Source organism: Oncorhynchus tshawytscha, linkage group LG16, assembly GCF_018296145.1.
Source record: "Oncorhynchus tshawytscha isolate Ot180627B linkage group LG16, Otsh_v2.0, whole genome shotgun sequence".
Lineage (NCBI taxonomy): Eukaryota > Metazoa > Chordata > Actinopteri > Salmoniformes > Salmonidae > Oncorhynchus > Oncorhynchus tshawytscha.
In genome coordinates, this window is record NC_056444.1 from 41,438,047 (window position 1) to 41,463,497 (window position 25,451).

The window sequence follows — 25,451 nt, forward strand, 5'->3', positions numbered from 1 at the left end:
AGATGATATCAGGAGGTTGACACTCTGCTTCTGTTTCTCTTCCTTCTTCAGCTACCTCATCCCTGAACTCCCAGCTTCAGCACCTGCAGCAGCTCCAACAGATACAACAGCACCACCATCAGCAACAACAGCACCACCATCAGCAACAACAACACCACCATCAGCAGCATCAACACTCCCACAGCCACGCCCACAACCAGCTGTCATCGCGGGGTTGCATGACCCCGCCCGGCCTTCAGCAGCCCTCTGTCTCGGTCCCCTCCCCTGGCTCCGCCTCCTCCTCCACCACCTCCATGACTGGCTCTGGCCAACTGCCACAGTCTTCGCCCCTCCGGCAAAACCAATCGCCGGCCCGCAGCCTACCCTCGCCCGTCACCCCGCCCATGCCACTGCAGGTGAGCTCACTCTTACCCCCTCCTGTTTGCGTACGCCAATGGTTTAGTCACTAAATGATCTATAACTTTGTTATCCAAGTTGGAAGAATAGTCGTTTACGTAGACCTTACTGCTTTTTGCTGCTGTACCTTTGACACCCTCATACAAAACTTCAGCAAATGGGTGTGTTTTTCAATTGTCTTACTAGTGGTGATATGCTATTGTTGGGTGTGTTGTATAGAGACGGAGGCCAACCTCAAGATAACACCATGCTGATGCCTACTTAATAGACCTCTTTTGTCCATGTACTCTATTCTATACTTGATATGAAACAAAACCCAGTGTTTGACTCCTGGCAGGCAGCTCTGCTGTCAGTGTGGGGAACATCAAATGTGCATCTCATCGACAAGGTCATCCTACAGTGAGAGGTTTATTCAAAGCACACTAAACCCGAGTCTCGAGCCATCATGCATAACTTTTCTCTGATAGATCATGTTATCCATCCCAGCTCTCATCAACCTTTATCAGTCCTTTTTTAGCTTAGCTGCCCTTCCCTTCCCTCATCCGACCTACTTTTCAGTCAGTTTGTCTGTCCATCAATCTCGGCCCCCTTCTGTCCATCTGACGATAATAACCTATTTTATATCCCTGTGGTTTCATTTCTGGTGGAGCCTGGCCAGAGTCGCCTCCCTCTCCTCAGCCACATTCATCAGCGTCAGGCCCTTATTGTGTTGTGGCGCTGCGCCCTTCTTTAAGGCCGGGATGAGTACAGCTATTTGTTTCCCCCCTTGCACCCCTCTCTGGCCCTGTCATGGCCTAGTGAGACTCAGCAGGAAAAACAGACGCCCGCATTTAATGACCTCCAAAGGCTTGCTAGCTGCTGCCTGCCTCCCAGACCTAGATGCCAACCATATACTGTAGCCACAGTCCAGCCATGGCAATGAACCCTGAGCGCTGACGGTAGATTGGGCTAGTGAAAGGCTGTGTATCCCAAATGGCACCCTATTCCCTTCATAGTGCACTACTTCTGACCAGGGCCCATAGGGCTCTGGTCAAAAGTAGTGCACTATATAGTAAGCTTGGGCTGTATACCGTGTACCAGGGTATTTGGAAATAGCCACAGGATGGTTTTTCAATACCGTCAAAACCATTGAAACTATTTCTTTGAAGCTTGTTTATACATTTTAATATTTGCAGCTACTTTTTAAGTAAATACCTGCAGTCCACTTGTGCAATGTGTTAGAAGATAAAGCAGATTGCGTTCTTCATTTCACTTGTCACATTATTTTTCATTAGGAAGCTTACCGTAGTTCCCCAGAACAGTTGAGCCAGTCACGTGTTTGTTTGTAAATATATATTGAAACTCAAGTGTGTTTTGTTGCTTCAATAGAGAGAACAGGGACATGCAACTAATAGTTTTCCTTCACAGAAAAGACATTAGTGCAACACATTCGGAAAAAATAGCTTCATTTTCATCAGATGACAACAGAAGTGCAACGCTATTTGGCGGGCAGCCACACTTGTAGGCTAAATTACCTTACAATAAAAAAGCACGGTATTTTTTGAAAAAACACTGCATGGCCATCATATTTCTGTTTATCATAGAAAGAATGTAGCCAGCTACATTTCCTCATGTTTTTCATGAAGTTAATCTATCATTTTACTTGAGAACAGTAGGCTGGCTACACCTAAAAAAGTACCGGAGAAAAGTAGCTCCACATCAGTCAGAGAGCTGCCCATTAGTGAAGTGGAGAAATGCAACTGAAGCACAAAATGAGTCTGAAGCCGAGCAGAAATTACAATAAGAAGCATTTTAGATCTGCCTTTAAAAAACGCAGCAAGATATTTCTTATGCGTTTTAGAATTCTGTGTTAACGCGACCCCCCGTGTTCGAGAAGTTAGCTGCCACCGCTATCTTTTGATTTCCTTACGTTTTCTTCTCTTCTCCTTTCTCGGCCCATCTGCTCCTCAGAGCAGAGCAGGCAGGCCCGTTGCCCTAGAGTGGGGACACATGCTGCTCTAAAGCCAGTACTGTTCATTTGGACAATATCTCTCGTTCACATCCGCTTGTAAATGTCCAAACTTAACAAAAATGACATATGTAGCTACCTAAAGTATATGTGTATAACTTTGAGCTGGACTGCGTGTCTTTGTAATTATTTATTTTTTAGTTTGCGCTCGTTAGCATATTTAGTTAGCAGCCTCCATGGAAATTACAAATGTGTTAGTAATTCTGGTAATAGACGCTCAGTTGGCTTTAATTTTTAATGTTGCCGCCCCCTTGTGTAATAAGCCGGTAATACCGTAAAGGAGGATGGTTTAACGAAGTGAAAATATGGATACCGCCCAACCCTACTATATAGGGAATAAGGTGCTATTTGGAATGAACACACAGTACTGGTCCAATCAGACACGCCCAGCATAAGTGCCAAAGCCTAACAATAATGTTATTTTCTGGAGTAAATAAGTGTTCTAATGTTAGTACATTACAGTCAAGCAAATCTCCCCATTTTCTTCTCTGAATATTTTAGTGTGTTTGAGGAATGTCTTTGAAAGCATGGCTTTTATAGAACTTCTTTGAAAGCAGAGCTACAGAGAGCAATCCCTGCCTGTGCCTGGCATAGTCACAATGCATTCTAATGCTTTATTAAAATGAGAAATCATAATTTATTAGTGCTGTTATGACATCATTCACCAGTTTCCCCACAATCACACCCTGTTCTTAGCATGAATTGTATTAGATAAAGAAGTTGAGATCCTGATTATAATGACTGGGGATAGACAGATATATAGATAAATTGACCACCCTGGAGGGGAGCCGAAGAGGCCATCATTAAGATATTGCCTCGTCCAATGGTATTAAGGCTGATGTGAGAGGGAGGTAGGCAGGCTGGGTGTGAAATGTTTCATCTCTCTCAGGCTCAGTGCTGGGGTTGTCACTGAGGGAGTTGCTATGCCACCCGGTGAGGGTCCCTCCATGGACAGTTCTTGTGTGCGTCCCAAATGGCGCCCTATTCCCTGCGTAGTGCACTACTTTTGACCGGGGTGCACTACGTAGTGCACTACGCAGGGAATAGGCTGCCAATTGGGAGACAACCCTTCTCTGCTGACAGCAGTCCTGCCCAGCTCTCGACACACTCAAGTCTGCAATATGATTTGGGCCCCTCCATCCATCTGCACCCTCCACCCTCAACACCCAGGTCAATGATTACATTTTCAGTTAAGAGTCACTGAGCATCAATTTGGTTAATCCATAGAGGCCTCCATCCGGGGAGAGTCCCCATCTGTAACCCCCTGAGTGTGTGTGGGTGTGTGTGGTGGTGCGTGTGTGGGTGTGTGTGTGTGTCTGTGTGTGTGTGTGTGCATGCATGCTTCATTAATCCTTTCCTCTGAGAATTCTAAACCATAATTGGCCTTAGAGTACATTTTCATTACGTATTTTGCATTATTGCTTTGGCCATGTGGGACTAAAATACAAAAGTGTTGTATTGGGAATCAATACAGCCAAGGCATGCCATAATTAGTCCTCACAATAGGTTATAGGGCTCTTGTCGAAAGTAGTGCACTAAATAGGGAATAGGGTGCCATTTGGGATGTAGGGGAGTACAGATCACAGCCATTTTATTGTTCACCTATTATTCACACACACAAGACCACTCAGCCATTCAACCCTTTGTTTTAAGAACCAGAGGGAGTGTCAGACAGACAAACAGTCTCTCCTAATTGTCCCCCACTGGGAGATGATGCTCACGTTGAACCTTTTAGAATAGAATCAGCGGTCCGAGCTCATCTTTGCATGTCGAGACACTAACATCCACTGGCTTCTAATATCAACATCGGAGTGGATGAAGAGAGACGATGCTGCTGTTTCACTGCTGCTCCCTCCATGTTTCAGTAGAGTAGCCTAACAGCCTAGGTTTACTGGCGGACTCTCCACAGTTGAACTTTGAGCACAACGAGAGGTTCACTCTCCCGTTCCTCGGTGCGCCTCCACTACACTACGACCTCCTGTCTCACACCCCACTCCAGCATGCTGAGTTCCAGGCGCTCGCAGAGGGGGCCTCCCTCCACAGTGATGGCAAATAGATGGGGAGGGAGATTATGAAATTTCCTTAAGTGTGTTAATGGCCTGATTGCTGGATCCGGGCTGGATTTGCTGGAAGTTGATTGAATAGAGGTGCAGGTTTTCTCCACGCCCAGCAGAGCTCAGGGATTTGAAGGCGCTCGCCAAGTCTGTTACACCAGAATTGATCTTAATTAGATCTGAAAGACCTGCCACAGCAGAATGGTCGCGGCGATTAAAATGAAAAACAGGAGAAATTACTGATCAAATTAATCATAATGTCGGGCTACAGCTGTAGGTCTGCTGTAATTTGCCAGTCCACTGAGTTACATCGGCCCCCGGCAGGGAGAGGCAGAAGAGGGAGAGAGAGTCTGCTACATACTGATCCGTGGCAGTGGGAGGCTTAGGCCAGCCCATCAACTCTCTCTAATTCCATTCGCTGAGCCCGGGCCCTCGTGACCCCTGTGCTCCATTCAGTGGAGCTAACACACTCACAGGCACACACACACAGATTTGCATGCACACACACACACACACACACACACACATTCTACCATATGTTATCACTCTCTTCCACTCTTTCTTTTCACATTCTATTCCTTTAATTTCTGTTTGATTTGTTTCTTTTTCTGAGTTCTCACATGTCCTTTCTCCACTTTCCTGTTCTTCTATAGAAAGAAGAATGTAGAATGTCTCTTAAAGCAAACTGTCTGGTTGGTTAGGTGTAATACTCAGTCTGCCTGAACCTTATCTGCTGTTTCTTGTGCGAGCGACATCTTCCAGAGGCTCATGAACAGTATCATTCGCCAGCCCTACAGTACCTCTTGTATTGGTCTGGGCTGTCCTGTCACATGCTGTGTGTGTGTGTGTGTGTGTGTGTGTGTGTGTGTGTGTGTGTGTGTGTGTGTGTGTGTGTGTGTGTGTGTGTGTGTGTGTGTGTGTGTGTGTGTGTGTGTGTGTGTGTGTTCACTTATAGCCCTTAACCTTGGCACAGTGTCTAGCGGTGTCTAGTTCTGTGGTTTCAGGGCTTACAGTATGTCCTGTCTCCATCCCTCTGTCAGCTTCCTGCCGTCTGCCTGGCCTCCCCCCTGCAGTCCTCAGCTTTCCTCTTCTCCATCCCTGTCAGAGCTCCACACTGGGCCTGTCCACTCTATTCCATCCCTCCATCCCACAGACTCGCTGGGGTAATTACTGCCCAGAGCCCTGCTCTCTCTCTCTCTCTCTATCTCCCTCCCTCCTGTTCCAGCGCTCCACAATTTACCACCAAAACGTCTGCGGACATCTCTTTCTCTCCCTCTCTCTCCTTCCTTCTCTTCCCCAGTGCACCCCGACATCACAGGACCGCGGGGCATCAGACCCACAAGTGCTGCAATTACCTGGGCCCTTTCTCTCTCCCCTATCCTTTTCTCGCTCTTTCTTCTTCCTCCTCTCTTCTCTCCCCTCCTCGCCCGACTCCCCTTCGGCTCCCTCAGTAGTCCCTGACAATCAAGCTTCATTAAGAGCCCTCTCGTGAAAACCCATCGTCACCAAGGTCAGGCCCTGCCCACCACAACAGGCTTTCAGGGGCCTGGGCTGTCTGCACTCTCTCCATCTCTTGCACTCCCTCCCTCCCTCCTTCCCCTCGGTCGGTCTCCAGCCCATCTCAACTGCTTTTGTCTCCAGCTGACGCCCCTTCAAAACACCCGTGTCACTGTCTTCCGCTGCAGAGCACTTTTGCCTATGTCAACCACTGTTAGAATCAGCACCCTTCAATTTGTTTCATTCCTCTTTTTGTGTGTTTTAAATGGCTCTTGCATATCGATTTAATTGATTTTCCAGATCAGGTACCCGCCTGCTTAATTTAATGCAGCCCCGGATAATTCCACAGTGTATTAAATGTAAATGAAGATGACATGCCCCTAGCATGCTAAATGTACAACATGATTTCCATGCCCAATAGTTCTTAGTGTGATAGTATCATATCTAACAGGACTCATGTAAAGTCTATGAAATTGTCCTTTACCACTCAGAAATGTAATGAAAAAAAAATACAGTGTTAGAGGTGAATTAAAAGATGTCATAGGTCTAATACAAACAGCACAGATATATGGTCATATCGCAGTAACTACTACTGAATTAAAATGCAGCATATTTTTCCATAAAGCATTGGATTCAACTCATTTGTTACTAGCGTGTTCTTTAAATTAAAAAAAAGTGTGTAAATGAGCAGCTGGGGATAGATGTCTTAAGTGTTGTGCCGTCACTGCTGTCTAGTGCTAGCAGCAGGGCCTTGTCGGTAGTCAGGCTCCTCAGCAGCTCAAGTTGGGAGGAGGTGGAGGGTGGGAGTCTCATTAATGCACAGGAGAGCTGGCTCTTAAGAAGGCAGAAAATGGCCTTACATAGCGACCTCAGCACCACCACCACCATTTAGAAATACAAATGGGCACTGTGGACTGAAGCAGAAAATAAGACTGTTGTCCATCAATAGACAGCGGCACATTTCTCATATGAATATTTATACAGCAGCATAGGTGGAGGGAGATGAGGGAAACAGCATGACAGCCTTACTGCTTTTATTTACTTCAAATTAGAGGGATTAGGCCCGAAGGAAATCTTTAGACTCAGGGCCAAATACATTTGAAGAAGTCAAAAAAAATAAAAAATCATATTTACTATATTTTCTGAAAGAATAATACGTTTTTCACTCCAGCCCATGGACAATTCCTGCACATTTTTTTTTATTAGGGATGTAACAAGCAGGTATCCTTTATCAACTGCACTCTGTTGCTGTGTGGCTCTGCAGAGGCACACTCCCCTATTTACTACTTCCCGTCTGTGTTTTGGCGCTTCTTCCTCTTCCCCAGCCTTTCTTTCCCACTGGGCAGGCAGAGAGCTGGGGAGAAGAGAGGAGGTAACCAACTCGGCCTAATAGTGAGACTTGGTTCCCCGATCCACCTGCACTCACACTGGGGGCGACACGCATTAGATGCCCACAGGGGAGCCTTGGGGTTGGGAAGCCAAGCCAAGGCTCACTTAACAGTGGATACGGAATAGGGTTTCTTAAATTATGAGGCTAGGCCGTGACATTGAGTTCCCCCCTCTTCCTTCTCCTCCTCCTCCTCCTCCTCCTCCAGTGGGCTCCCAGACACAAGCTGCTGTCTAAGTGCTCCACTCCACCGAGGAGGCCAGTCCCCCTGCGGGGCACGATTCTCCTGCCTGTAATTTCTGATGCCCATTAGTGACCACAAGGCAAACAGCCATTCTGCACAGCAGCACTGACCTGCACCGCAAATAAGCATCCTCTTTTAATGCAATGTTATTGCATTACCCTTACAGACCAAGTCAAAAGTCCCCATTTCTGGTCAGTGCAAAATATGACCAGAAAGTGTGTTATTTGCATGTTATGTTAGGGTCACTCGATAGCTACACTCTAAATGCTGATACACCATTGGAATTAAGGAAATGGAAGTATAGGCTCCATCTTATATTCATCCATGTGGGGGGTTATCTTTGACCTCATTTGATTAGCGGAGTGAAACTGATGTTGATGCTTCTGTGAATGGACCACAATACAAAACCAATAGATTTAGTTCACTTTAGCAGCTTCTCAAAAAGCATGGCCTCGGGACTTAAACAAGCAGATTATCAATACACAAAGTCTGTAAATGTCATCAATTCATCTCACCACTTAATGCTGATATAGCGTTGTGTGTGCGTGCGTGTGTGTGTGTGCACGTGTGTGTGTGTGCTTGCACGTGTGTGTTGTGTGAGCGGTGGGGTTTATCGATCATGGGTGACTACGTCTCGGCCACAGTGCCCCTCTCTTGTGATTAATCTCTGGAGTCAATGACACATGACAGGCCTCCCCCTCGACCTCCCTCGTTTCTCTTCATTATAAGCCGTATTTTGGGACACCACAGTAAAGAGTAATCATTTACCTTTATTGTGTTTATAAGGCCGGAGCACGGATGACCCTTTCTATATTGAATTGAGGACATGGAAAGATCACCGGTCATTGATTAGGAGGATATTAAAGTAATTCAAATGCTATATTTATATGTCAAATAACAGCAATTTGAAAAGAGACGGCATTTCCCCTCAGGTCATGAAAAATGGTCAATATATTTTTGTTTAGGTGATTGTTGTTCCTTAACCTTTTTAACATAAATTGTTAAACACACACCCAAAATAATTGAATCAATCTCTTGGGGTAGTTTCCTGGACACAGGTTAAACCTGGTCCTAGACTGAAAAGCACTTCCTATGAATAATCTCTATTGAGCCTGCTTTCTAGTCTAGGACTATGCTTCATCTGTGTCTGAGAAACCAGCCCCTAATTCTATACCATGTGATACTCTAATGTTGTCATTCTGTGCATTTTTTCACCCAATGTTTCATTTTCCACTTACTACTGTAGTAAACTGAGAAGTAGCACAGACCAGGAAAACAATGCATCCACTTCACACTCTCAGCCAGAGTAATACTCTCTCTGCTATTTTAGGAAACGTAGCTTGAGAAAAAGGGGCATGTTTCTCAACTTTACAACTGTATACAAACTGGACCAAATGTGTCACTTCGTAAAATCGTAATGGTCAGCTCTTTTCCACGAATGGTACTTCATCATATAGACAGTTGCCGTAAATTCATCACGTCCGGGAAAAAAAAGCCAAATATTATGGATTATTAAGCAGAGAGAAATGAGAATAAAAGGGATTTTATAAAAGGTACCTTTTTTAGCCACAGTCGGTGGCCCCTCTGACCAGAGGAAATGTACTGTTCTGCTGATGGATGGCTATAGAACCCAACGTGAACTCTCAAGCCCCCACAATTATCAATGAATGGGCGAGAACAGATTTCATGTAATGATTCAAGCCGCTGTTAATTTCACATGAGGCTAATGAGCGAGAGGATTGACGGCCACTATCCTGCACTCAATCATCCCTTTATAGTTAGCCCGAACGTTTTCAGGACTCTGCTCTTCCTTCATTAGCATTTAGCCTCATTAAATTCATTAAATATAGCCATTCTCCCACCACTAAGGATGTCTATTTCCTGGAGTTAATGCATTTTATTTTACCACCCCCCCCACCACCCCTCCTCTGTTAACTAACTGTCAGACTGCTAGGCTATGATGACATCACTCCATTAGCACGCACCACTCCCACCCATCTCAGGCCCACTAGAATGGTTACGGATGTTCTGGTGTTCTACTGTCATGGCATTTTCTGTCCCTGATGTTCTTTTTGCCTTTCTGGCTTTCTCGTCCCTCATCGTCAATGTTCAATGTCCTTTCGAATGTTAATTTGGGACAATGGCCAATAAGTAGAGTGGCAACAGAGGTCCATCAGTGACCCAGACTGTGCTCTGAGGACCCAGAGTGGAGGAGCTGTGTGTGAGGCTGCCCCCCAAGCCATTTCAGCCAACCCTGGGACTAGAGGTGTTTGGGAGGGCCTAATGGCCTTTTGATGTACAGTAGCGGATGTGAGGGCAAGGAGGAGCCAGGGAGGGAGCTGTTTGGGGAAGCTAGGACGAGCAGAGGACTGGCAAGGCACTGACAGGCAGAGAGCGTGTTTTCTCATGTCACAGCTGATTACATTCACTCAGGAGTGGGAAAAGAAGAGAGGGATAGAGGGATGTGAGAGGTGGGCCCGAGAAAACAGGAGCGAGGGAGGGGAAATGTACAGTGTGTGTTTTTCCCTCTTGAGATAGACTCTCGTTGCTCTCATCCAGAAGCAAAAACTGTATTGATTGTACATTTTCCCTGTTTGGTTAACTTTTGCCACACTTTTGGCTGAGTGATAACGAGCATGACAGGAAGAATTAAGATGGATGGGCCACTTTATCAGATGGGCTTCTTGCATCTGGCTACATTCAAGAGCATTACTCTGCCAGGCTTCCTTTCACTGCGATCATCCTCATTTTCACGTGAGGACCCTCTCAGGCAAGCTGAAGTACATTCTATTCCATACTGGTCAGATATACTGTGCCCTTATGTACAGAATCATTTGTCCATTAAACATGCTGTGTATGTAGGTCTACTAGAGAAAGTATTTTCATCCTGCAGTAATTGTCTACTCTTAGCTAAATTCTCTCTGATAAGCGCCTTCTAAGGACCTGAGAGAATTATTATGGATGTTGTTCAAAGCTCATTGATAATGATAGAACACTATGTTTTCCTTTCCCAGTACATATGGCTGCAAAACAAACAAAATGGTGGTTTGTTAAATTATTGTGACTTTTGGGGGGGCGCTAGATATCAAAACGTTTGAGCGCTGCATGCATCAAGCCTATCGAAACTCCCCTGAGATGCTTCCCTTTTTGTTGTCTGACCTGGGTTGATACCCATTACCTCTGCTCTTCTCTGTTCCATTGTGTCTGCCGGAAAAGCGGTTCACTTTCAAACAGGCACATAAGAAGAGCCAGCCCAGAATAAACTCCAGTTAGTTTGAGTCACACACATTTACGTTTCCAGGGGTCTGTTCACGCTCACAGAGACCATTTTTATCCTATTCCAGAGATTGCACGGGTTACTGCACCAGGTAACCCTCATGGACAATGGGTTACTGCACCAGGTAACCCTCATGGACAATGGGTTACTGCACCAGGTGACCCACATGGTCAACGGGTTACTGCACCAGGTGACCAACATGGTCAACGGGTTACTGCACCAGGTGACCCTCATGGACAACGGGTTACTGCACCAGGTGACCCTCATGGACAACGGGTTACTGCACCAGGTAACCCTCATGGTCAACGGGTTACTGCACCAGGTAACCATCATGGACAATGGGTTACTGCACCAGGTAACCCTCATGGACAATGGGTTACTGCACCAGGTGACCCTCATGGTCAACGGGTTACTGCACCAGGTAACCCACACGGTCAATGGGTTACTGCACCAGGTGACCCTCATGGACAACGGGTTACTGCACCAGGTAACCCTCATGGTCAACGGGTTACTACACCAGGTAACCCTCATGGTCAACGGGTTACTACACCAGGTAACCCTCATGGTCAACGGGTTACTACACCAGGTGACCCACATGGTCAACGGGTTACTGCACCAGGTAACCCTCATATGGTCAACGGGTTACTGCACCAGGTAACTCTCGTGGTCAACAGTGACTGTAACAGAGTTGACATTGACCGTCCTCATTTTACCCATAGTGCAAAATATGTATTTGTAACAATTTGGCTGCTTTATCAAAGAATGACATCTACATTGAAGCAAGGACCGTCTTTTTGTACCAACTGACTCCATGGGCTGTACAGTATGTATTCAGTTAGGGTGATGAATAAGGCTTATGGGGAGTGATGGCAAGTAGATGTGACAAGAAACATCTGTGGCTTGTGGTCCTGTGATGATGACATACTGATGTTTCAATATAATAATATAATATTTGTCCTACAGTGTACCTGACTGGTGACTCCACAATATATATTCATCCAATTATTTGATGTCATTATCAGATTCCTGCGGCTCTTGGTTGTGGGTTATTGGCACGATTCGGCCCTAGCGAACGGCTAGTGAGATCCATACCACTAAGACTCCATAACCACCCTATTGATGGGAGAATGAAAAGGCTGGAACACAATGGTTTATATGGCCTTGTAAATAGGAAGATCACTGTTTATCTCCTGCAACACATGCAATCAACACAAATGCTGGGCCACGTCTGTCATTTTCTGCCTCCTATAGCGCTGTTGAGAGGAGGCACTGTGGCGGAAAATCACCTGTTTAGATGTCCAACACTGCTATCCCCCCTTCTTATGCCTAGTTCTCCCTCACGCCGCTACCCATATTACCCAATTCAAGACCCGAGGCTAGAGCCCAGTCGATTATCTCTTTTTTACCTGGATTTACCAGAATAATAGCCTCCGCATAGCAGAGGAATAGCAAACACAATGATACTACCACCAACATATTCAGTTGGGCACGTATAGCTACACAAGGAAATAGCACTGAAGTATCAACACACGCACACACCGATACCATTATCTGTGTACTGATCCAGACCTCTCCAACTCCACATGAGGCCTGGCTCTGCTCCGCTCTGCTAGCTGTAGTGTAGATGCCCCTTTCTACATCCTCCTTCTCTCCACTGTGCCTCTATCAGGCTAGCACATCACCCCGTGGTATTACCAAATACACATCATTAACCCAGTTAAATAAGGAAACCCCCTTTGTCAGACCAGCGCATCGCTTGACATAACCAAATCACCTAAGGGCATGATGTTTAAACGACCATGACCAAATCCCTCTCTGCCTCACCTGGACTCCACCATTGTATCACCTCTCACTCACACAAATCCTCTCCCCCTCAGCAGAGAGCAGAGAGAGAGGGGAGAGAGAGAGAGCGGCTCTGCTCAGAAATGAAGGGAGGATTATCTGTTAATGCAATCCCTTACTGACTGATATCACCAGCCGACCCTTCCTGCCACTTTCGCCCCGATACATGTATTTATTTGAAGATTTGGCCTGGATAAGACCCTCTGAAATCCAGCACCGTGGTCATAAAGCAGGATGAGGGTGTCTGGCTGGCTCTCTCCACCCCCCCTCCCACCAGGACAGATATAGAGGCAAACCTGGCTCCTCATCACACTCATCCTTTATTTCTGTCGAAAATGTCACTGTGAACATATTGATGTTAAAAAAATGTCTATTTAAAATGACACGAGTCCTTTAAAGGCATCCACTTCACGGGAGAGTGACGTGTTTTCAAAACAATTACTGTATGCCAAGTAATGAAATACATGCTTCCTCTTCTGTTCTGTTTCGCTGGCCTTTACAATAATACTACCCTGACTAGAGCAAATTGATTGTAAAGTCACAAGCCTCCCCTTACGGAAAAAACACATGATTTCACATGCAGAAACTCACATGGATTTAACATGTAAAATGTCCACATTTTGCACATGTAAAATGTCATTTCACATGAAATTTGACATGTAAAATCATGTGGTTTTGGAACACCACATATGATGATACTTCACATAAAGCTTCACATGTGGATATTTTTCACATGAAATTTCACAGATGATGCCCTGCAAACAGAAACTGTGTTTTCAACGTACATATTTAAAATACATGATTACAGTGTATGTTTATTTATACAGTAATTATTACTCAATCCCTCACCTGGGATTTGAACAGGACTGTAACGGTTTTCTTGAGTTGAAGGAGAGGCGGACCAAATGCAGCATGGTTAGTTTTGTACATCTTTAATAAAGATGAAAGTACAACAATCTACAAAACCAGAAACGTGGAAAAACCGAAACAGTCCTATCTGGTGCCACAAACACAAAGACAGGAACAATCACCCACAAAACCCACCACCAAACAGGCTACCTAAATATGGTTCCCAATCAGAGACAATGACTAACACCTGCCTCTGATTGAGAACCATATCAGGCCAAACACAGAAACAGACAAACTAGACACACAACATAGAATGCCCACTCAGATCACACCCTGACCAAACAAAACATAGAAACATACAAAGCAAACTATGGTCAGGGTGTGACAACGGCATTCCAATCTTCACTACGCAACCATGTCTGTGTCAATAACTGATTTCACCTGTATTCCTGCACTTTGGAAAAACAATTTTATTTATCATAGGGATTCAGTAGTATCATTAAAACTGAATAATAGGACCCACCAACATTGGACATTAAATAAGTCAATGAAATTAATGACAGAATAATCTGATGAATTGATAACTAAAAGAACAATGCAGATGGCACTCTTTTGCTAAGTGCAGCGATGTAAATCAAATCAAATTGTATTTGCCCCATACACATGGTTAGCAGATGTTAATGCGAGTGTAGCGAAATGCTTGTGCTTCTAGTTCCGACAATGCAGTAATGACCAACGAGTAATCTAACCTAATAATTGTAAAGGGTTAAATAATATGTACATAAAGATATATGAATGAGTGATGGTACAGAACGGCATAGGCAAGATGCAGTAGATGGTATCGAGTACAGTATATACATATGAGATGAGTAATGTAGGGTATGTAAACAAAGTGGCAAAGTTTAAAGTGGCTAGTGATACATGTATTCCATAAAGATGTGGCGCAGCAGATTTATCAGCAGACCCCAAATACAGAGGTTGCGAGTTCAAATCCCAGTTGGGGTCATCTTGAAAAGTCAGCACTAAATGATCATGTCAAATGTAACTATGTTGATTAAAGATGTTTACACTATTTTAGCTGAACAGCGTACCACCTACCTTAAAACCCCATAGAATTTCTTTACTTCCCTTTTCACATGTTGAACTGTCAAAAGAGACACGAGGTCAGTTGTTCACATGTATTAAATTTAGAGTTCACGTGTTAGCACCATCTTTTCTTATGTATAGGAGTATAACATGTGTTCATGTTCGCGAAATGTGCAGATTCACGTGTGAAAAACGTTTACATGTGAAAATAGAATTAGCATTTCAGTTTCATGGTATCACATGTTGACATTTCACATCAATTTCACACAATGTTGTCACATTTATTTCACAAGGTGATGCTTCCACACGTGCTCAATGTATTTCACATATGTAGTTTCATGTTATCGCATGTTGCTTTTAAATGTTGCCACATGTTAACACATGAATGTCAGTGCTACAATGTGATCACGTGAAGTGTGTGATTTTTTTCACACGGGTCTCTTGGAACAAGAGCATGGAAAAACAAATACAATTGTCAAAAGTTAGTGCATATGTTTAATCATTTTGAGACAATGATATATGTCAATTAGCCAATGACGAGTAACAGCTTGAATGAGATTCTCAAATGCACTTCACCCCTGTGAAGGGTGAATTTCTTCTTAACGTTTAAGACTGAAGTTGGTCAGAAAGACGAACGCGGGTTGGGCATTTAAAGAAACTCCTGCGATTTTCAAAAAAAAAAAAAAAAAACTGGTTGACTTTCAGACTCGGGGACCCAATATCAATCATGGCCAGTTTGAGGCCACCAACATGAAATATGATTTCATAAGAAAAATGCAGTGTCATTCTTTAATGTGCTTAACCTTTACTGTCAATGAAAAAGTATTGATCGTTCCGTGGCATTTTTTCATCATTTGATTTCAGAAGGCGTAATAATATAGTGGTTGGGGTACCATAAAAGATGAATGGCAACTGAATGGTCTCAGCTTAACAAAGCTCAGGTCCCCACAGAATGATTTAGCCGAAGCACCATATCTGCTTTAGTTTTCAAGATAATCGATCCTTGGTGAGGTGGAGCGTTTTTTTCTTCTTCTTCATATAAGCTACATTTATTTTTTTTAAACACATTTCCATTTGTTGGCCATCTCTATTCTCGATTTTTTATTTATTTTTATAATTATTTTTAAGTTCGCTAGCTGGTCAAACAAATGCTGCCAAGTACTATAACAGTAAACCAATCAAAACCTGGGTACCATCTCTGCTAATTGCGTCTGCCAATCATGTTCTCTATTACAAAAGAAGTAAACACAGCTGATGCCAGCTCAAGGTGGAAGGAGAGGGGGGGAGCCCAGGAGTCGGAAATGGCGGGGAGTAGTGTGGAAATGGAGGAAATTGAGGAAAAGTTGGTAAAGCAACAGCTGTGCTGGAATGCGAACAATATGGGTGTCAGTTCTGGGTGGGAGGATGAGGGTCAAAGACTGGAATGGTCAGTAGTGGAAAGTCATAGGAAGAAGAGAGATCATGATACAGAAAGCAGTGGAGCGTTTAGTAAAGAAAACATAAAGAGGGCCAAGGTAGGAAGCAAGAGTAATGATGTGTTTGAGTGGGAAGTGGTGATGGTGATGGTGTTTGATGAGACCACAGGGCCTCACTTACACCCTATCCAACTAACTAATGCCATAGAGAAAGAGGTAGGTGAAGTGAAATTAGCTCGGTACATTAGAAAAAGGTAGATTGTTAATATTTTGTGGTAGACAGGCTCAGCATGAGAAGATTCTGAAAATAAAAAACGATTAATGGGAAGAAGATTAAAAGCCATGTCCCTGGTGCTTATGCTATTTTCCCCAGTGTATTGATCCCTGTGTTTCCTGTCTCTCTGTGCCAGTTCGTCTTGTATGTTTCCAAGTCAACCAGCCTTTTTGCCGTTCTCCGGCTTTTTGCATTCTCCTTTTTCTAGTCCTCCCGGTTTTGACTTTGTACCCGCCTGCCTGACCATTCTGCCTGCCTTGACAACGAGCCCGTCTGCCACTCTGTACCTCCTGGACTCTGATCTGGTTTTGACCTTTTTGCCTGTCCACGACCATTCTCTTACCTACCCCTTTGGATTAATAAACATTGTAAGACTCCAACCATCTACCTCCTGTGTTTGCATCTGGGTCTTGCCTCGTGCCTTGATACAGAAGTATATGAAAGATATTGCGCATCCACTACACATTGACGTTATCTACCCATATTGGTTTTTACATGGTTATCCTTTTGTGTATGCATTCTCTATGTGCTATTAGGATGTTCAATTGTTTCACCAGACCTCAATTGTTTGAACATTAGCCCCCTCATAACATTATTGCCCACCAGCACAAGCCAGTCGCAGCTTAAGAAGTGTTTCTATTATTTCTCTATTCTGTTGAGTAATTGGACAGTCTCCTCTGTCGGCCCGCTCTCCGATCTACTTACTCAACCTAATAAGGCTCTGCTCTGCTGCACTACAACCAAATCAGCAGTGCATTTTCAGGCCGTAATAAGTGGTTAGCTTGATTTATATGGGTAATCTCATGCTCCTTCTTGGCTGGAGCTCCACAGGCTCTGCCCACACGGAGACCTCCTCTACAACCGCTTGGCCAGTCCACCGGTTCAAGATGAGTCCATTATAGCCGGGGTAAAGACGGTCATTTTTTAACCCTCGAGATGAGCGGTGTGGTGGCGGGGTAGTTCAGAGTGGGAGGTGTTGGTGGGAAGTGGTGGTGCATGGCCACCGTGGCTCCTTCTATTGTTAGAGCTAGATGGTCTGGGGCTGCCTGGCCCCTGTAGAGATGGTGCTGGACCCTGGGGGCCACAGGAAGCACTTAAACTGGTAAAATTGCCACTTATTCACCAGCCCACCCCAAGCTTTCATCTGGGCCCTGGAGCACACACCTCTAGGGCCTGGATGATGGACTACTGTACATATAGACATCACAGTACGACTGTCGTTAGGAACAAAGCATTGGCACTCTATTTTCTCAAGCTACTTCACTTTCTTCATCCTGTACTTGCTCTCCCATGTTTGTGTATGCTAACATTTCAATAACACCAAAAAACCTTATTTGTTACTGATCAAACAGCATAACTTATTATATTTGACCTCTAATGGTGGATTGTGTACCTTCAGTTGAACCCTCTGGCCAGCCAGGCAGCGGTGGCGGCGGCAGCTGCAGCAGCTATGGGCTCCATCGCCGGGTCCCAGGTCTTTGGCAACGCCCTCTCCAACCTGCAAGCTGGAGTCACGGGTCAGCTGGTCACCAATGCACAAGGACAGGTGAGTGTCCACTCATAACTCCACTTATAACACAAAAAGTGATGTATATCAGGTTTCAACTTTTCATAAGACATGTCTGGAATGAAAACCTAGTGGAAGATCACGTCCCACAATGGTGGTTACTGTTACAGTACATTTCCATGCTGTTCAGTGCTACAATAAACACTTTTCACTAACTAAATACATGCAAACAGAACTCCAAAGACTGGATGGCCTCAATATTCCGTTTTCTTATGTAGCAATGTTGTTTGGGGGGGGTTATTTATTTATTTATCAGCCCCGTGGCAGACATACTGTCATATGTTAAGCTTTTTGGCAATAAACAAAGCCCTTCTTCCTCTTATCCGCATGTGCCGGTCACCGTAAAATGCTGACCGTGTCATATTTACAGGGTGGCTGCAGAATTGTTCCATCAGTAGCCAGTGGCTTGAACGATGACGCTTGTCAGAGTGGGGCCCTATCTAATGAATCATCTTATTGCAGGTGCACACAGCACATATTCAAGAAAGATCATATGGACAATGTGCCCTTTCACGCCAGCCAGTTATTTACCTTAACCCCCGTTTCATCCCTCTCTCGGTGCACTCCTCCCGCTATCCTGTTGATCGCTAACTTAAAACCACTGCCTGACGAATGCCTTAGACGTTGGCTCTCATAGTTTTATGATAAGACAGACCGTATTCCATGTTTGTTGTGTAGGAAGTCTGTAAGGCGTAAGAGTTGCCGTACAGGGGAGTTTTACTCGATATGCTCATGACTAAGCGATGCACATATTGCAGGCTACTTATAATTAAAATCAAAAATGTGTTTCTCAAGAGTGTATATGTTCTTCTTCTGATAAGCTGTAGACCACACTATCTACCTAGCTGTCTACATACCACCACAGTCCAATGCTGGCACTAAGACCGCGCTGTATTCCACCATAAACAAACAGGAAAACGCTCATCCAGAGGCGGCACTCCAAGTGGCTGGGGACTTTAATGCAGGGAAACTTAAATCAGTTTTACATAATCTCTATCATCATGTTAAATGTGCAACCAGAGGGGGAAAAAACTCTAGACCACCTTTACTCCACACACAGAGACCCGTACAAAGCTCTCCCTCACCCTCCATTTGGCAAATCTAACCATAATTCTATGCTCCTGATTCCTGCTTACAAGCAAATATTAAAGCAGGAAGCACCAGTGACTCGGTCTATAAAAAGGTGGTGATGAAGCATCTGCTATGCTGCAGGACTGTTTTGCTAGCACAGTCTGGAATATGTTCTGGAATTCTTTAGATGGCATTATGGAGTACACCACATCAGTCAATGGCTTCATCAATGAGTGCATCGATGACGTCCTCCCCACAGTGACTGTAAGTACATACCACAACCAGAAGCCATGGATTACAGGCAACATCTGCACTGAGCTAAAGGGTAGAGATGCCGCTTTCAAGGAGCGGGACTCTAACCCGGAAGCTTGTAAGAAATCCTGCTATGCCCTCCAACGAACCATCAAACAGGCAAAGCTTCAATCCAGAACTAAGATCGAATCGTACTACACTGGCTCCGACGCTCGTCGGATGTGGCAGGGCTTGCAAACTATTACAGACTACAAAGGGAAGCACAGTCAAGTACTGCCCAGTGACACGAGCCTACCAGACGAGCTAAATGACTTCTACTGTTTGCTCGCTTCGAGGCAAGTAACACTGAAAAATGCACGAGAGCATCAGCTGTTCCGGACGACTGTGTGATCACGCTCTCTATAGCAGATGTGAGTAAGACCTTTAAACAGGTCAACATTCACAAGGCCTCAGGGCCAGACGGATTACCAGGACGTGTACACCGAGCATGCGCTGACCAACTGGCAAGTGTCTTCACTGACATTTTCAACCTCTCCCTGTCTGAGTCTGTAATACCAACGTGTTTGAAGCAGACCACCATAGTCCCTGTGCTCAAGAACACTAACTAACCTGCCTAAATGACTACCAACCAGTAGCACTCACGTCTGTAGCCATGAAGTGCTTTGAAAGGCTGGTCATGGCTCACATCAACACCATTATCCCAGAAACCCTAGTCCCTTTGAATACCGCCCCAACAGATCCACAGATGATGCCATCTCTATTGCACTCCACATTGCCCTTTTCCACCTGGACAAGAGGAACACCCATGTGAGAATGCTATTCATAGACTACAGCTGAGTGTTCAACACCATCGTGCCCTCAAAGCTTATCACTAAGCTAAGGACCCTGGGACTAAACACCTCCCTCTGCAATTGGATCCTGGACTTCCTGACGGGCCGCCCCCAGGTGGTAAGGGTAGGTAACAACACATCCCCCACTCTGATCCTCAACACGGGGGCCCCTCAGGGGTGCGTGCTCAGTCCCCTCCTGTACTCCCTATTCACTCATGACTGCATGGCCAGGCACGACTCCATCAAGAGGCGACTCTGGGATGCTGGCCTTCTAGGCAGAGTTCCTCTGTCCAGTGTCTGTGTTCTTTTGCCCCTCTTAATCTTTTATTTTTATTGTCCAGTCTGAGATGTGGCCTTTTCTTTGCAACTCTGCCTAGAATGCCAGCATCCAGGAGTCGCCTCTTCACGGTTGACATTGAGACTGGTGTTTTGCGGGTACTATTTCATAATGAAGCTGCCAGTTGAGGACTTGTGATGCGTCTGTTTCTCAAACTAGACACTCTAATGTACTTGTCCTCATGCTCACTTGTGCACCGGGGCCTCCCACTCCTCTTTCTATTCTGGTCAGAGCCAGTTTGCACTGTTCTGTGAAGGGAGTATGTAACGATGTGCGGTGAGAGTCGAGAAGCAAGCACAGGGAGTGAGTGTTTGAATAAAATAAACGGAACATAATACAAAACAAGAAACACTAACAGAACACAGACATGAAACAGAAACAAGGAAGGAACAAAAGGGAGTGACATATATAGGGAAGGTAATCTGGGAAGTGATGGAGTCCAGGTGAGTCTGATGACACGCAGGTGCGCATAATGATGTTGACAGGTGTGCGCCATAATGAGCAGCCTGGTGACCTAGAGGCCGAAGAGGGAGCATACGTGACAGAGTAGTACACAGCGTTGTACGAGATCTTAATTTTTTTGGTAATTTCTCGCATGGAATAGCCTTCATTTCTCAGAACAAGAATAGACTGACTGAATTTTCAAAATAAAGTTATTTGTTTCTGGCCATTTTGAGCCTGTAATTGAACCCACAAATGCTGATGCTCCAGATACTCAACTAGTCTAAAGAAGGACAGTTTTATTGCTTCTTTAAATCATAACAACAGTTTTCAGCTGTGCCAACATAATTGCAAAAGGGTTTCTAATGATAAATTAGCCTTTTAAAATGAGTGATGGTTGCTGACCGATGAGTGATGGTTGCTGATAATGGGCCTCTGTACGCCTAAGTAGATATTCAATAAAAAAAATCAGCCGTTTCCAGCTACCGTAGTCATTTACAACATTAACAATGTCTACCCTGTATTTCTGATCAATTTGATTTTATTGCAATGGACACAAAATGTGTTTTTCTTTAAAAAACAAGGACATTTCTAAGTGACCCCAAACTTTTGAACGATAGTGTACACATTACCTCAATTACCTCGACTAACCGGTAGCCCCTGTATTTAGCCTCGCTCTTGTTATTTTACTGCTGCTCTTTAATTATTTTTTACTTTGATTTTTTACTTTTATTGGTATTTTTCTTAAAACTGCACTGTTGATTAAGGGCTTGTAAGTAAGCATTTCACTGTAAGGTCTACTACACCTGTTGTATTCGGCGCATGTGACAAATAAAATTGGATTGATTTCTATGCGTTTGCCCATGTGTAGTGTATATGGTAAACAGCATGTGTGAGGGATGCTAAACACGGCTAATGAGAAAGTATAGGTTTCCCTGGTCTGGAAATGCCCAGAGCGCCGGGGACAGATCGCCATGGAGATGGATTTGATGGGATGCTCTGTGCTTTTGTAATGTCACGGCGACTGACACTGGCTGACATAATAAGGTCACGGAGACGGTCAAAGCCCTGGGCGACAGTCCTTTGCTCCTACACCTTATTATTCAGAGCATTATTCAGTCTGAGCACTCTGAAACATGCACTACACTACTACTACTAACCCAGGATCCCCCCACCACACACGCACACACAAATGCGCGTGCACATGCACACATACCCCTCTGATACTGGAAACATTAGAGGTTAATGCATGCCTGCAACTTGACTGGAGGACCAACAAAACAGCGCCTCAGAAGCTGAATGCCCACCATAAAAGCAGCACTTGTGTCAGTCTGTAGAATCCCAAACAGACTTTGGAGTTTGTTTTGCTGGAAGAACGACAGAGGAACTAGAATCCCTCCAAAATGTGTGGGCTTGTTGAATATTGTGTTGTGGTTTAGCTAGGTTAGGCAGCAGTTGTTTAGCTAGGTTATGCAGCATTGTTACTGTGCTAAAAGCACAAGGATTTTGAACGAGGTATCCGAATGAAAATACCTGCCCTGCCTTCATTTGGAGTCCTTTCTTCTCCTATAGGTATTTTAATCAGAATGAAGTATTTGACTTTTGAAGAGAGGATAACACAGTAAGTGACCCTGTCATTAATGCCCAGTCGATTTCTTCCTCTTAGCTTATTGGAGTAGGTTTGGATTTGATCATGTGGCTTTAACATGTGTCCACCTGATTACATTTGTCAATCTTTTTTCACTTTCCAAGGCTAGCCGACGAAGCCACTCTTCAGTCCCATCTTTTTGAATACGGCTGTGAGAAAATAGTAAGAATTCATTTGATATCAATACACAGATTGCCTTGGGAAAGCATTACACCATTTTACTTTAGTTTCCTCAGTATCTAATACAACGATTAAGGTCAAATATATTTTAAATAATATCTTGAAATAAGATACATTTATTGTATTAAGCCATGTTTAGGTTTAAATAAGCTAAATGATCTGCCAATGATGTTAGATAATTTAGCTTGGTACATAAAAACAGTGAATTATCACTCAATATAAGATATTTAGGCTTGCTTAGATTTCACTTTTTGCAGTGCACAGTGAATATTGTATTTACTGAATTGTTGTGGACATACACTGTATTTCCAGTTTACTATAGCATAAATACTGTAGTAAAAAACTGTAGTATGCAGTATACTATAATAATTACTGCAGTGTTTTTGCGTACTGCAGTATTTACTGCAGTGTGTTTGCGGACATTACTGTAGTATTTACTACAGTGTTTTTATTTTCCTATCTTGGATATAGCAGTGGGAGCCTTCTCCTTGAGGAAACCTACTGGACATAATACTCAAAGAGCACATTTTCCATAACCTGTAGGTAGGTATGACTGAGGTCTGAACGAATAACCTGTAGAGAACAAAATATATGGTCTACACTTGGTATGCAGGTTTCTCCCTTCTGGGTGGCACAAAATGGGATATAGGGGAGGGGGATTGGCAGGGTATTTGCAAATGAAATACTGTAGTATAATATAATATACTAATTACTATAGTGTTTTTGCAGACTGTAGTGTTTTTGCGGAAATTACTGTAGAATTTACTGTAGTGTTTTTGCGGTCTGAGGTATACTGTAGTATTTACTATAGTTTTCTACAGTATACTACAAAATTCTATAGTAAGTACTACACATGATCGAGGGATACTACAGTGTGTAGAATATGCCTAAATAATGATATAGTAAGTACTGTAGTATTCCATTGTAAACTTAGTATTTTTTTCATGTGTGATGGGTGCCTGGTGCCTGGTCTTTGTGCTTCCTGGTGAAACCCCCATGAGCCTGGGCTGTTGGGCCCATCCATCCTCTTCACTGAGCTTTGATAAAGACCAGAGCCCACAGGGCTGACTGCTGTTACTAATGCACACAATGCCAGGCAGGAACACACATGCTCTGTTAACCTGCACGGGCACAACCACAGAGGGACTCCGCTGAAATACAACATACAAATCAGTCCTCAGTGGTAGAGGAAACATATTCTGACATTGTCATTTTAACTTTTGAACCCCTGTTTTCACCTAACAGCGGGGCAAATAAAAGGCAGGTGAATAATACTTCAGGTGTCTGTATATTTTGTAATATGATAGAATATTCACACTGTGTTAGGGCCACAATCAAAATGGCTTTACATCTGACTGTGTGATCTTATAAAGCAATTCACATGCCTTATCAAAGTGTTATGCTTGATGTCTTTGAGCTGTAATGAGGTAAGTCAGGACTTCCAAACGTTTCCCAACCCGGGTCCCTATTCCAACATGGTTCTCTATTCCCAGCACGGAGGTAGCAGGAGGGGAAAATGGCCAGAGATCTTGTCTGGCCACCATGGCTAACACCACAGATTGCCCTGGCCTGGCTGGATAGATGAGACAGCATTTCTGTGGAAACAAGAGAAGAGCAGGATAATCTTAATGAGTTCTGCTGGGAGAAGGGAGAGAGAGGAGGATGCGGGTCCTGACCGCTCCTGACACGCCACACTATCACGAGTGGAAAACAAATACATGAGGAGGAAAAAGACAAAGAGAGGAAAGGTAAACATGAAGGATGCTGGTTGGACAAAGCTGACAATACTATTGTTTGATAGAAGGTGCCACAACCTATGTGACTCTGTGTGTATAAAATGCCATAACTGGCTGTAGTCTGCCACCGAAGCATGTATTCTCTATTGACCTCTCCGTGAATCTACAGGTTTCCATCAGAATTTACATGTTTTACATAATCGGTGTCACAATCAACTGCCTTGAGAAACGTCATCTGAGCACTGCCATAGATCATCCAAGAGGTCTGAGGGAGAGAAGGAGATGTGGCGGTAGCGGTGCATCCGGGGCAAGAGCTTAACTGTCAGTTCCCTGCCCGTGCTATTACGCTAATCTCTTGTAGAATAACCACTTAATCCAACGAGGATGAATAATTGAGTGGAACAAGTCCTCCGCCACGGAGGCACGCGAAGCCAGATGTCGAGAGACATGAGCGTCAGGCGGTGCAATAAAATATGCTAAGTGGCAAGAGAGGAGAGCATTACAGGGGGAATCGGCGGCGGCGGCACAGAGCCCGGAGAGAGAGAGAAATTATCTGTCACTTAACACGAAGCAACGTAAGCAAATGAGCCGTGGAGGGGATGAATTACAGATTGCCGGCCTACCTTTCTACCACTGATCCTTCCCCATTATGTCAAACAGAGGGGAGGGGGGGGGGGCAATAAAAGAAAGAGGCATGGCAGGGAGAATCAGATTAGCACTGGAAGCAGTAGTGAGACGCTGGACTACAGTATGGGGGGGACCTGTTTACATTTAGCTGTGAAATTATATATAGTGGCAGCTGCATGTGTAATAATTTTTATGTCTGACCTACAGTATATATGATTATTTTGGTGATTTGTACACAATGCTTGAAGTAAGCAGCATGAGCTACCAAAACATTCATTGTGCTTGTGTCCATTTATTTTGGTCAAAATGTTTTGCCTTTGTTTTTTTACTGTAACAAAATACAACAATGCTAGCCCAAATCTTCCAGCCAGGTCCAAATGACAAGTTTGGTAAAAATAATTGCAAGCCCAACCATGTTCACTCTCCTCTGGCA

At 44.2% G+C, this 25,451-nt stretch overlaps 1 protein-coding gene across 1 annotated transcript in view; it reads left to right on the forward strand.

The window, feature by feature from the left end:
• Positions 1–218: 218 nt before the first annotated feature.
• The window catches only part of LOC112215157 (POU domain, class 6, transcription factor 2-like), a 65,297-nt gene continuing 40,064 nt past the window's right edge, over positions 219–25,451 (forward strand). Inside the window, exons 1-6 of the mRNA XM_024374104.2 lie at positions 219–395; positions 5,499–5,558; positions 5,759–5,800; positions 7,551–7,634; positions 10,931–11,482; positions 17,729–17,875. Of these exons, the coding sequence (XP_024229872.2) occupies positions 219–395; positions 5,499–5,558; positions 5,759–5,800; positions 7,551–7,634; positions 10,931–11,482; positions 17,729–17,875 (1,062 nt within the window). The remainder of the gene's footprint in view (positions 396–5,498; positions 5,559–5,758; positions 5,801–7,550; positions 7,635–10,930; positions 11,483–17,728; positions 17,876–25,451) is intronic.